The 14088-nt window shown below is 40.5% G+C and overlaps 1 protein-coding gene across 2 annotated transcripts; it reads left to right on the forward strand.

Annotated features, from left to right (window-relative positions):
• The first annotated feature begins 256 nt into the window (after positions 1-256).
• Positions 257-5536, forward strand: Ifit3 (interferon induced protein with tetratricopeptide repeats 3). Of its 2 annotated transcripts, none has more exons than XM_075973882.1 (2): positions 257-812; positions 3770-5536. In XM_075973882.1, exons 1-2 carry the CDS (start codon positions 808-810, stop codon positions 5034-5036), a joined length of 1272 nt encoding a protein of 423 aa, XP_075829997.1. In that variant the 5' UTR covers positions 257-807; the 3' UTR covers positions 5037-5536. The 2 variants fall into 2 exon arrangements, with proteins under 2 accessions (XP_075829997.1, XP_075829998.1); XM_075973883.1 differs by having other exon boundaries at positions 257-681; positions 3770-5523.
• The last annotated feature ends 8552 nt before the right edge of the window (positions 5537-14088 follow it).

Raw genomic sequence — 14088 nt, forward strand, 5'->3', positions numbered from 1 at the left:
ATTAGCAGCAGCAAGCTGCTAAGCAAAACAACCAACCAGAATCCCACAGCCATCTAAGTTCATGTCTGCTTCCTCGTATGTAGCAGCAATGTCAGAATTTGAAGTCTGTTACTATTCCCGTATCTGTACTGGCCTGCCCTTGGGGTCCTCACAGGAAACCTCCTCAGCTGTAGCCACTAAGAGCACCTCCTGAGCACATTCACTGTGTTCCCCTTTAAAAGGTGGGCCTTCCCCACTCCCATCCCTTTCTGTCTCTCCTTGTCTCTCTCTCTTTCTCTCTTCCTCTCTTCTCTCTCTGCTTCTCTGCCTGTCTCTGTTGTCCCTCTGTCTCTCTCTCTTTGCCTCTCTCTTCTGCTGTTCCTGTCTCCAGAGATCAGTCATCCCTCTCCCTCCTTTCTCCTATTCCCTTTTCCCCTATAAAAAAAACCTCTTTCACGTGAGCCCTGTTGCATGGTGTCTTACTCTCTCAGCCGCTTTTTAAACTACAATAACTATCTCGCGGGACTCTGTGTCAGCCTAGCTTTACTTTGTGTTGCTTCAGGTGGGAAACTGGCTGGGTCCCAAAAGTCTCAGGATTCAGTTTCTTTTTCCTCTTCTGGCTGATTTTAAGTCAGTTTCACTTTCCAGTTTCCTCTTCTCTTACACAAACACAAACCCCTAGAAACAGGAGAATGTCCGTTGGTGAGTTCCTCCCTCCACCAGCCCTTTATATAGTCCTCTCAGTGTCCCCCTGAGGGAGACTGAGATTTCTGAACCTCTCAGCCCACACCCAGCTTTTCCCCAGCAGCAGAGAAGCAGGTCGTCATCATGAGGTCAGTGCAATCTCTGGTTTTCCACAGTAGATGATGCACGGGGCTGCTCTCTGCATGGGGTTTCTGAAATTGTCTGGTTGCTGATAGATTCAACACACCTGAATTAGCATGGCTTTTGGAGGGCATGTGCAAGACCCTGCCAGTTCTAAAGCTGCTCACTGGATGGCACTAATTCCTGAGCTAGGAGAGGGGCTTTAAAGTATGGTTAGATTCACCCAGTGACAAAATATGACTCAGTGCTAGTACTAATGTAATTGTTCTTACTGGACTTTCCTCTTGATGGTATTGAAAGGGATTATGTCACTGAAAGCTCAGTACGTGTGTGTGTGTGTGTGTGTGTGTGTTTGTGTTTGTGTGTGTGTGTATGTGTGTATGTGGTCAAAGGAAGACTTCCTTTTTCTAGAAAATAGTATGGAGAGTTGGAATTAGTACTGCAAATTCAACTCAAGGTGCTGAAATGTTTGATCATTTCAGGATTGAGGTAGAATAAATGATTCTTAGAGATGAGCAAGGTATTTTAGTATTGTGGGTTCTTTAAAAAATAATTTTTATATGAAACCAAGCCTCAATATTTAATTATTTTTATGACTGTGAAATGCTGAAGGACAGGAGAAAATAATTCCCCCTCAAAAATATAAACTGCTGAATTTCTAGTTACAGGAAGCAGAACAGTGGTGCCTATAGGTGATCATGATAGAGTATGAAGTCCACACGGGCATTCTATGGGACCTCTGAAGTAACCTATAAGGGGTCTAGGTGGGTACAAAGATATACACATTTGTTGAGACTCAGCAAATTATCCCCCTAAAGTAAGTGTATTAGATTGTAAGAAAAAAATCATAGCAAATGTGATTTTCTTAAATGTAACTACACCTGCTGAATTTCTGTCATTGGTGGAGCTTTAGAAAGAATAAAAGTAATGATACCTTTCCCACAAAATACCTATCAGGGAAGGATTGTGGCAATTATGGCCCAGGGAAGGCAGATGCTACTTTGAGGGAAAGAAAAAAAGACAGTCATCTCTGCCCTCAGCCCCAAGGATTACAAATATTTAACAAAGTCAGAGTTGGAATTACAATTACAACTACTCTGGGTTACGCCTTCCTATATAATTGGCCTGGGAGAAGACTGGGGTTAGTGTGAGTGTGATTGACCAGAAAGCCAAGATCTGCCCAGAACCTTAGTGGCTAGCCTGCACAAGGGGCTTTGCTGTGGTTTGTGTTTGGGAATGTCTAGAGTCGCCAATCTAAGCAGGTCTGAGAACTTTAGACTACACTGATCAGAAGTCTACGTCATTGAATTCTGTGAGGACAGAGGCAGCTTGAGCTGCTCTTTCTAGCAATGTTTAAAATCACAACATGGGGTAAAGAAAGGACCTAAAAGGCACCTGGTACCTTCTGGGTAGACTTTGCAGGAGGCAAAGTCGCATGAAAAGCTCTAGTTCTATGTACAGCTTTCCTAGCTGTGGTCTTTCAGTGTCTAGAGATTAAATGTGCATTTGTCCAACTTTCTCATAACCTGTCTCACAATGTATGCATTATGTCTGTGCCTCTGTATTAGTTACTTGGCTTGGTCCACTGTGACAAAATTATCTGATGAAAGCAACTTAAGGGAGAAAGGTTTACTTTTGCTCACAGTGTCAGGGTGCAGGCTTGGCCAGAGAAGTCATGGTAGCAACAGCATAAGCTGGTCATAGTCTGTTCAATCAGGAAGCAGAGATAGGTGAATGCTGGACCCCAGCCTGCTCTTCCTGTGTTTAGGGAGGTGCCTCCCACACATAGGATGAGTTTTCACTGCCCAGTTCAATCTTTCAGGAAAAACCTTCCTAGAGATGCCCAAAGGTGTGTTTCTGTGGCAATTATAAATCTCATCAGATTGACAAGGAAAATTAACCATTACAGCATCTTTCTCCTTTATAGTTAGTTCGAGGAAGAACAAGCAGGTGATAGCTGCAGGCAGGGAAGGCCTTGAAGAAGCATAGGTCAAGCCCCTTCAAAAACAATCTGGCCCTTGAAATCTGAGACCGAGGAGGCATCTCCTGGGGTTCTTGTTCCACTATATTTTCTTATAGTTAAAAAGACTAAACCAGAATTGGGGATTGCTGTTTTGTGGTTATCTCCTTATCAGCATCCTGAATCAAGTGTGTTCATTATTAATTCTGTAATCTAAAACTCTGGTATGTGATTAGGTCACTTAGAGCTGAATTTACTTTTTTATTTTACTTTATCTTGAAAAAATTTTTTGAGACAGGGTCTAATTTTGTCACCCTGGCTGGCCTCAGACTCCCAGAGATCAGCCTACTTCTTCCTCCCAAGTGCTGGGATTGAAGATGCGCACGAACACACTCAGCTTGGAAATGCATTTCATCAAAACAGAGCAGCACGTTATCAGGACCGACCTCTGAGTGACCTGATAGGTTCCCTCTACCCTGTAAACTAGAAGTAGAGACAGAGTACCACAACCTCTCAAATTGTACTATGTGCCCTAACAATAATAATTGACTTCTGTAAAATGAAAAGGCAGATTTCCAGGATTTCTAAACTATTGATTGAGCAGATCTGAGATAGTGCTAAGGAGAGAGGGCCAAGAGATGAGGCTATTTAATACAGACCACAGGTTGTGAAAAACGCCTCGTGCATCAGATGTGTGGAACTCTGCACGGGGACAACAGAAAGGAGTGGCAAGCAGGTGGGAAGAGTGGAAAGGGTGCGAACTTGAACAAATCTTGAGTGTTTAATGGATGTTTGAGAAACTAGCAACTGCAAAGTATAGCCAGAATGCAAATACAGCTTAGAGCCCATGGTTCACCCTGTACGCTCAGTCCAACAGCCACAAGAAGCTAGTTAGTTTTTCAGTCTCCTGGGGGCTCAGTCAAGCTAACAAGTAAAACTAACCATCAAGGGATACATAAGATGTGTGAGTGCTCATCATGGTACCCATGTCTGTTTTCTCTACAGTGAGGACACCAGGAACTCTCTGGAAAAAATCCTTCCACAGCTGAAGTGTCATTTCACCTGGAACTTATTCAGGGAAGGAACTATCTCAACTCATATGGAAGATAGAGTGTATAACCAGATTGAATTTTTAAACTCTGAGCACAAAGCGACAATGTACAACTTGCTGGCATATATAAAACATCTAGATGGTGAAAACGAGGCAGCCCTGGAGTGCTTAGGGCAAGCTGAAGACTTACTGAAGCCAAACCAGGATGATCAAGCAGAAATGAGATGTCTGGTCACCTGGGGAAACTATGCTTGGGTCTACTATCACATGGGCCGGCTCTCAGAAGCCCAAGCTTATGTTGACAAGGTGAAACATGTGTGCAAGAAGTTTGCAAATCCTTACAGCATGGAATGTCCGGAACTCGAGTGTGAGGAAGGATGGACACGCCTAAAGTGTGGAAGGAATGAAAGAGCCAAAATGTGTTTCGAAAAGGCTCTGGAAGAGAAGCCTAGTGATCCAGAGTGCTCCTCTGGACTTGCGATTGCCATGTACCATCTAGAAGAAAACCCGGAGAAGCAGTTCTCTGTTGATGCTCTGAAGCAGGCCATGGAGCTGAATTCTAAGAACCAGTATGTCAAAGCTCTCTTGGCCCTGAAATTGCAGAGGATGGGAGAAGAAGCTGAAGGGAAGCAATTGATTGAAGATGCCCTGAGAAAGGTTCCTAATCAAACAGATGTCCTGCAAAAGGCAGTCCAGTTTTTCAGGAGAAAGGGTAACCTAGACAGAGCTATCGAACTCCTTGTAACAGCACTAAGATCCACCGCACACAACAGTCCCCTCTACTGCTCGGTCATGGCCCATTACAGGATGAAACTGGAGCAATTGCAGAACAGAGGAGATGCTGAAACCAGTGAGAGCAAGGAGATAATGGAGGAACTGAGAAGACTGATGATGGAGTACATGCATCAGGCTCTTCAGAGGAGGCGAAGTCCTCTGAACTCCTACTCAGATCTCATCGATTTCCAGGAAGTAGAACAATACTATCAGTTGGTCTTCAGCAAGGAGAGTCCTCCTGCTGAGGAAGAGCAGCTTTACCAGCGCTATTGCGACCTCCAGGAGGATCACCGGAAGTCTGCAGACCTCGCTGCTCTGAAAGATTTCCTGCAGTCTCAGAGAAATGAAAAATCCATTGAGAAGGAAGAGGTGATGGACCAAGCAGAGGCCGCAGATGAAAACTTGCAACAGCAAAACGCACTGGACCTTGGCCTCTCCAGGGAATAAGTCAGAACCCGGGAGTGGGGGTGGGGTGGGGTGGGGTGGGGACACTCTTTGAGCCACAGACAACCTTTTCTTGACAGCATCTGAGCCTGAGGACAACAGGAAGTGTACCAGAGTGCAGGCGCTCAACTCTGCACTGTGAGAGAAGTTTGCTGTGGAGTCATTGCTACAAGGTTTGGACATGGAGAGCCTTTCTGTCAAGTGTTGCTAAGCAGGCTGCTCTGGCTTAATTGCTTTAAGGAACACTTTTAAAGGACTGCTTTCTCTTCCTGACTCCCCTGTTCATCCTAGCCATGTAATTTTCCAGTCAACAGGTCTTATCATTAATGGCCCAGAGAAATAGCATTCCAGGCTCACATAACACTTTTGTTTAACACTAGAATATTCTTTACTCCCTTTTCTTTTGCTCTACCATGCATTTACATGTGTTCCTGATGAGGATCCTATGGAAAATATGTATGACAAACTAAAATTCTATAATAAATCTCAAAGTTTCAACTCAGAATACAGATGATTGTGTGCGTGGTGGAATAGCAAACTAAGACAGTAATAGTAATTCTCAAAGTTTCTTCTGCGAGGACTGGGGGTGACTTCTGAGTTCTACACCCCTTTCTGAGAAGCAAATGGCAGTTATTTATGAAAAAAGAGAGAACAAGAAGTTGGAAGGGAAACATGTCGGGGAGGACTAAAAGTACAGAGAGAAAGGCGGTAGGGATGGGTATGGCCAAAATACATTATATACGTGTGTGAAATTTTAAAGACATTTTAAAGGGTTTTTTTGATGAAAAATTATGAACACATAACACACTGTCCAAAACATGGAATATCTGTCTGATCACTGTGCCAGTCCAGCCATAATCAGTGGCTCTAGGAACTGACACTCTCCTTCCAGTCCCCAAGATACAGCTGAGGTCTGGGCACAGTTAGCAGCTGATACTTTGGCCATGTTTTTTGGGGACCCAGAGACAGCTGAGTGCATCCCCTCCCATCGGTGTGTGAGGACACTGGGACTAGTCTTGCTAAAGAACAAGGTCCATCAAGGGTGGCAATGGGTCACTCAAACTTGTCAGCATCTGTCACTGAGGGCTTCATTTCACTCAGCCATCAGAAGAATCTCCTAACTTTTCATCCTCTTCCTTTGCAGACTGGATTGTTGCTGTCATTTTCAGTTAGGTTTTTTTCTTTGTAGTGCAGGTTGGCCTGGAATTCTTTGTGTATCAAATTCACAGTTCTCTGGAATCAGCCTCCCTAGTTCTGGGATTTCAGGTTTATGGCTCCATGCTCAGTTCTTGAATCTCTTTATCATTCATTTATAAGTAATTATCTTAAATTGTAACAATATACAAGATATCTTAAGTAGAGGTAGAAACATGCATGCTTTAAATATGACAAAATAACTTTGATTGGGGGAACAATTATTGTAAACAGAAATAGGAGCATATTCAATATAACAAATATAATTTGGATTTGTATCACTATACAAGAATCTCTACCAATGTAAATTGTCTATAAATAATAGCTCACAAGTAGACACACCATCCCATCCATTCTTTGTTTTTTCCCCAAAAGAAATCCCTGTGCTTACTTCATTTCTACCCCCAATCCTATATCACTTATAACCAACCCCTAGCAGATGTTCTTAACCTGAGGACAAAGTTTTTTGGGAGAGGGGACGTCGCTTTCTAGAATTACTTCCACCTGTCATGGGGGTGATGTTTCTTCTATAGGATACTATAAAAACTAAAATGTTGGTTAATTTTCAAGATTATTGTCTGGTACAATTGCAGATAGTCTCTGAGTATTTGGTAAGGTTTTTTTCTGAAGTTCTTTGTTGAAGTTCTGGCCAGAACATTGTAAGAAGGTGCACCATCTCAGCTAGCCAAGTTGGAATCATCTTGAATAGTTTATAACCCAAAACTGATCTTAAAGTGGTGCTATCAGCATAATGGCATCATGCCAAGCAGGTGGAATTGTTGTGTGGCCCCATTTTCTTCCTGGAGACTTCAAAGATTACTGCAGGAAATATAATTGTTCATTGTGGAAAACTTAAACATTATTCATAATAAAACAGGCAGTTTGAATTTCTGTAGACATATATTCAATGAAAGTTACCATAGAGAAAAAAATTGGTATGGGGAGAAGTAAAATTTTTGAAAGTAGATTTTTTTGATAGTCCCTAGATTTTATCTTCCTTCTCTCCCATACCAAGTGGCTCCTGATAGGAGACAAAAACCCAGGATTTTTTTTTTAACAGCATGCTTGGATTTAGAGAAGGAGAGCCACTGTCTAACCTCAAAGCCTGCTTTGACTTTTAATAGTCCACGACTACTATTATACATACACACACATTTAGGTAGTGAGATCTTACCCTGTGGAGGATATTGGTATCATAAGTCAGATTCTCTTTGCTTGTGATTCTTTCTGGGTAGATATCTTTTCTTCTTTAAGCATCTAGATATCCAAAGTCTCTTGACTTTTTAAAGATGGGTATTTTCCTGCAAAGACAAAGACACAACCCTGCTCAAAGCCTTATAAGGTTTCCTTACAACCTGTGGATTTTATCTCTGTGGATGAACTGTCATTTCTCTTTATCATGAGGTTTCTCTTTTTCAAACCAAATCTTGATTAATTTTGACAGTGTTCAGAGCTTTTCTTCTCCTGTGGAAACAAGAGCAAAACCCCTTCGCCAACGTAGCATATCTCCTGGTTTCTGTTCTAAGGTCAACACATCCTTGAAATATACTGGCATATTTAATTCAGAAAAATTTTTAATTATCCAATGTCTCTCTGCAGCTGTTGTTCCTTTCTCATTAGCATTCAGAAAATTCATAGTTAATAAAGCATTATGCAATCATTTCTGGGGGTTGTTTTCATCCCTTTCTGTTTCTTTAACTTAGCCTTTATAGTTCAATTTGAGCTTTCTATAACTGCCGACCTGTAGGATTGTGTGGCATACCTGTAATATGTTTTGTAAAATAATAAGTAAAAAACTCTTTCCTTTTCTTAGAAACATATGCTGGGGCATGCCTGTTTTTATTTGTGCAGGTATACCTATGATGGCCATAACTTCTAGTAAATATGTGATTACTGAATCAGCTTTCTCTGAACTCAAAGCAGTTTCCCATTGAAAACGTAAATAGATATCAATGATGTGATGTACATATTTTTACAGATTTTACAAATTCTACAAAATGGAACATCCATTTGCCAGATTCCATTCCTTTGAGAACTCTTTGGGTTACTTACTGCAGGCAATAGTCTTTGGTTGTATAAAGGACAAGTAGGACATTTCCTTATAATTTCCTTATAATGTTGCCATGTAATAGAAAAGTCCTGTTTTTGAACCTTTGATAGTGACATAATATTTTTTATGAAATTCTGAGGTCTTCAGCACATTTCCAATCAATAATCAATCAATTTCTGCATTAACTTGTGCTAGAGGACCTGGCAGACCCTTATGGAATAAGGTGTGTGTTAAGTATTTAAGATGAAGCCTATTCTTGATTATATCTTGAACCTGAATAAATAACAAAGTCATGTAATTTCTAATGGTTTTATTTCTGCTAATTGATGAAGTCTCAAAATTCCTTTTATAATTAATTCAGAGACATTTTTCACATAGGGTTTTAATTTTTTACTCAGTTTATGCAACAAAAAGATTCATTCTAAGATAATATCTTCCCTATACATTAAAATTCCTGTCAGAAAATAGTTGGTGGGTAATATTACCAGAATGCAGTTGAAATTCAGATCCACATGATCCACATGTGCCTCTTGTAATTTCTCTTCAATCAAAGTCAATTCTATCTGAACTTCAGCTGATAATTCCCTGGAATTATTTAAATTTTGTTTAAATTAATCATGTCACCAGATCCTATCCCAATAGTGGGCTGGAGATGGGAAATGTCTCATAGCAATTGTTGAAATTAACTAATCTCTCCTAATTTTCACTTTTCATGTTCTACTTTTTCAGGAAAATTATTGTATAACCTAGAAAATTGATAGGATGTCCTCTTTGTGTTTTTTTTTTCCAGGAGCAATTTGTAATCCCCAGTGAGGCAAAATTTACTTTACTTCTTCAAACATCCTTTCTAAAGTATCTCCATTTGAATCAGATAGCAAAATGTCATCCATGTAATGGTAAACTATAGATTCAGGAAATTGCTTACATATAATTTCCAAGGGCTGACTTACAAAATATTGGCACAAGGTGGGAATATTTAACATTCCTTGTTGAAGAATCTTCCTTTGATATCTTTTGGCTGGCTGAGAATTATTATAAGTAGGCACTGTGCAGACAAATTTTTCTCTTGTCTTTTTCTTGCAAAGTTATAGTGAAGAAACAATCTTTTAACTATAAGAGGCTTTCCTTTAAGCAATAGGGAAGGCCAATTCAGATGTCAAGATTCTGGAGTAATAATAGTCACATCCACAATCATGTCCAAAAATTTTTCAATGATAATGTTATTTATTCATACTCTCAGTTTTGGTGTTTGGACATTTATAAAAGTCTGTCAAAGTATACATCTCCTATTTTCTACTAGAATTTTTGATTCATCCTCCATGATTATTCTTTCATCCAGAGCAGTACGGTTTTTTTTGGGTTTGTTTTTTTGGTTTTTTTTACAGCAGCCCCTGGATTTTCTAATTTTCCTAGAGAGGAGTGTCTTTTATATATAAATGACTGAACCACGTTTGACTTGGGGACCTGTGATAGGGTCCCCCAAATTTTACAGTGGTAACTAGTTGTCTTGTTTGTCTCTTGTTGATCTACATTCATTGTTCCAGTGTTTGCCATTGCTGTATATTGTACATACTTCAGAAGTTTAAAACCTTTTATTTTGTCATTCCCAGAAGAAACATTATGGCCTATTATATCACAATTAAAACATTTGGTATTTTAATGTCTCTTTATACCATTGGAAATTGCTTCTCCTACCCAAGTCTCAGTATTAGAGTGAAATGACTCAACACTGGCTGTGTGTAGGATCTATTCATCCATTGGTGCTAACCTGACCTTTAAAGGCCCAAATATCCTTCACATTCTCAGTTGGCATTTTCAAAAAGCCAGGGATTCAAAAAGTACTCATCTAGCTTCTGGCTCTTTCGCCCTTGTTTGTATATCTATAGTTAATCTTTGTAAAAAGTCACTAAAGTGTTCACTTGGGCCTTGTATGACTTTAGTATCAGATTCAATTCTTCTTTCTGATTCTGTAATCTTGTCCCAAGGCTGTTGTATGACAAAGGGATAAGATGTGTTTATTGTATGTTGCTTGACTATCTGGATCAGCATAATGGCCCTCTCCAAGAATTTGATCTTAAGTAGCCTTAAATCCTCTGACTCTTTCTACCTTGATGTTCCAGGATTTTAGCGTCCTCTCTCCAATAGCACTTCCAATGCAACTGTAGACCATCTTCTAGGACAGCTGAGACTATTTGAAATCAATCATGTGGAGTAGCCTTATTTCTTGAAGCTCAGATCTTTACCAACTCCCTAACATATGATGAATGCATGTCATAAGATACTACTGCTTGCCTAATATCTTTTAGATCTTTCATACATATAGGTTTTTATTTACATTCTGTATATCCTTTTGGGTATTGAGTATTTGTTAGCTTTTCATAAATAGTAACAGGATAGGTAGCTAAATCTTTTGATAAGTCATCTCTGACTCTCAGAGTACTGGTGATGGTAAATCTTTACTATTTTCCTTTGCTTGTACCCCCTCTCCTTGCTTAACAGTTCTGGCAAGTTCCTTCATCAGTATAAATCTTCTTATCACTATCTTTTCTAAGGTCTGAATGTCTTGACCCTTAAATATTTCTAATGATTTCATCAAATCAATTAATTTCTGGTTCTCATTCTGTGCATGTGAATCCTAAGGTTTTAAATTTTTCCGTTAAGGATACCTTCTGATCCTTAGAGATTATATAAGAAATGTTCTATCTACTATCTTATCATAACTTTTTAACAGATTTTTATTGTCAATTTCAACATTATGAATCCTTTCAGATAACTTCTCATTACCAGTCTGTAATTCATGTATTGTTTCTAAAAGTTTCTCATTTTTGATTCTGTTATCAAACCATTTCTTTAAGAATATAATATAAAGAACAAAACTAACAACCACTATGGCCACAAAAATATATATACCAGGTAGGTCACATAGTTCTTGCAGAAATCCATCCATAGTAGAAACAAAAACATTCTTGAGTTTCTGAATGGTAATATTGTTTGCCATTGTATTGGGGTTTGTTTAAAATTTTCAAATTTATTTATTTATTTATTAGCCAATCAATCTAATATTTAGTTATCATATTAACTCACAACCATTATAATTTTCAGAAAATTGTTTTAGGTATAATAATCTTGACTGGCCAGCAGGTGTCACAGTTGTGGCAGTAAGGCAAGTCTTAGATCAAGACCTGAATATTCTGAGACTTAGCGGAATTGTTAACAATTACTTAAATTATTAAAAGCAGCACACCCGCACATGGAGAAATTTGAGTTGGGCAGAAGTTCAAGGGACCCAGAGCTTGTAGGCACTCATGAGCCATGATGTAACTAGCTGATCGTGGGCCAGTGGCACTTGTGGATCCAAGCTGGGAATGCAAACCTGTGTTCCAGGTTCAGGGTTAGAGTTCCCCGGGGTCAGAGCTTGGCCTGATCAGAGCAAGTCTGGCTGCAGTTGGACCTCAGAAGCAAATCCTCGCTTGGGGCAGTGGGCCACATGGGCCAAGGGCTAGAGAAGCCCCGGGGAATTGTGGCAGGAATCTGCAGGCAGGTAACTCAGCTGCGTAGTAGGCCCGCACAGTAAGCAGGTATTCAAACCAAGTCATGAAGGCATAAGCTGACAGGAAACTGCCAAATCGCATGGCAAGCCAGCCAATCCAAGCTGTGTGCTGTAGGGATAGCCCCAGCCAATCACCTTGCTTGTAGGGCCGGGGTCGCCTGAGGATATTTTTTACTAATAAATATTGCTGGTGTTTTCTCCCCTTCCCTTCTGCTTTCCTGTTCTCCGCTGGAACCTCGGGTTCTGTAAGTCTCTTTCCCAATTAAAGCTGAATATATTAATATAATTTCTGTCTGCCTTCATTTACGCCGCTACAGTGTGCAGCTGCACCAGAGGGGTAGTTCAGCTGCATGGGGTGGGAGACGGCCATGGCAGGTCTGGGCAGGGCCGGGCAATGGTGTGGACTCAGGCCACGTGGGTGCCAAACTGTAGTATTAACAACGAGTTCCACAATAGCCCGGAATGGAGTATAACAAAGGATTAATCATTTGGGGATAAACTCATAGCAAGGGTAGTGATCTGCAGGCTCCTGCATGCACTGGGAACTGGAACCAAATCTGGCAGAAAAAAACGGGGCCACACACGCTTTTCATCTGCACTTATACATGACACCTCGCTGAAAGTGGACTGGTATCTTACAGGCTATTGGCTGAAAGAATCCCCGCAACACCTTGGCTCTTCTGGGCCCTATGTCCAAAGTGCGTGTTGTATTCAGCAATAGAAATTTATCTCTCACCTTCTGGGGGCAACCAAGAGCAACAGAAATGGCCCTTTAATGTTATCAGAGTCTCTTAGACAACTCTAACCAACAACTCTAAGGGGCTTCTCATGTCTGGTATTGGGATTTTTGTTTGTCTACGGCTCTTGGAGGGGAACATTTTGAGCCAAAATGGGAAGTTTTTATTTCAACTCTGTCTGTATATATTGACATACAAGTACCATGGGCCCTTTAGGTAGATAGCCAATACTATGATTCCTTATGAGTTTTTCAGACATCCTTCTGATACCTTACCTAATCTTTTCCCCCTGTATTCTTTAAGATTCAGTAGAGTCTATATTCCCAGGGTTTTATTGTTTTGTCCCTCCTAACCCTATGTTGGTTGGTTCTGCTGTGTTCTGATTCCATAAAACATAGAGTATGGGTCTTAATGTCACAAACAAAATACTCTCAAAAGTCTGTGATATCAGCAGATTTTATTGAGTGCGGTAGGATTAGAAAAATAACAAGATGTATCACACAACCCTCAAAAATCTAAGCCGTGTCATGAAGCTGTTTATGCCAATTTTAGTTTGCACATTCCAAAGGGGCCACCCTTTATTCTATATTCCCTGAATACTTTGAAAGTTCCCTTAGCTCTAAATAAATGTCAATGTATTTGGATCACATACATCCACCGCAATTGCATGAGATCAGAAACTTGATAGAAAAAGTTGCATATAAGGTTGAACTTATCAACCAGCGGGTTATGACTATCATAGGGCCTGAAGGAATGGAAATATGGACTGGAATACTGTAGGGGAATCCTGAATCTCTTCTCTTTTTAATGCTCATCCTTGTTCATTTAATTTGCTCTCCCATATTGCTGAATGTCCAAGATTCCTCAAGCATGAAAAATAAGCCTTCTTTGGTGAAGTGTCCTTTGATCAGGGTACTCGAAGGCTGAGGATGTAGGTCATGGACTCCAAAGGCACACTCATAGCGAAAGTGGTTCATGTTGGTCCAGCAGCTCACAGGTGTCTAGAAGAGCAGGAATCAACCATGGTCAGGGAGTGCAGCCAAGTGGGATAGGAGGATGGAAGCGCCTATCACAGACACGGCTCCAAGAAGAAAACAAACCCTACCAACTAAATAAACAAAACCAAACAAAAACAGGCCTGCAGAAAGGCAGAATACAGAGAAGAAATCATCTCCAACTTGCTTCATCTGGTTCTGCGTATTTAAGGCAACAGCTACAAAGAAGAGGAGAATGATGAGCCATGAGAACACTTAATATGTCACTTCATGAGCTGTGCTTCAAACCCCGAGTTCAATGCTTCAGTGAGTCTCAGGGCCTTCTCATAGCATCTCTAAAAGACATTAAAATGGGAAACAATGGAATGGAAACCCATACTGATGAGGTGGGGCAGCATTCATGCGGCTCATTAAAGGCCCATGAAGGGAAAGCTGTTCCCTCCTAGCCCATGTTAGAAGATCTACCACTAGGTGGAGACCAACCCTGTACCCTCCATTGAGAGCGATTGTAGTTGGGGAGGTCACAGAT

This window comes from Microtus pennsylvanicus, chromosome 5 (assembly GCF_037038515.1).
Source record: "Microtus pennsylvanicus isolate mMicPen1 chromosome 5, mMicPen1.hap1, whole genome shotgun sequence".
Classification (NCBI taxonomy): Eukaryota; Metazoa; Chordata; class Mammalia; order Rodentia; family Cricetidae; genus Microtus; species Microtus pennsylvanicus.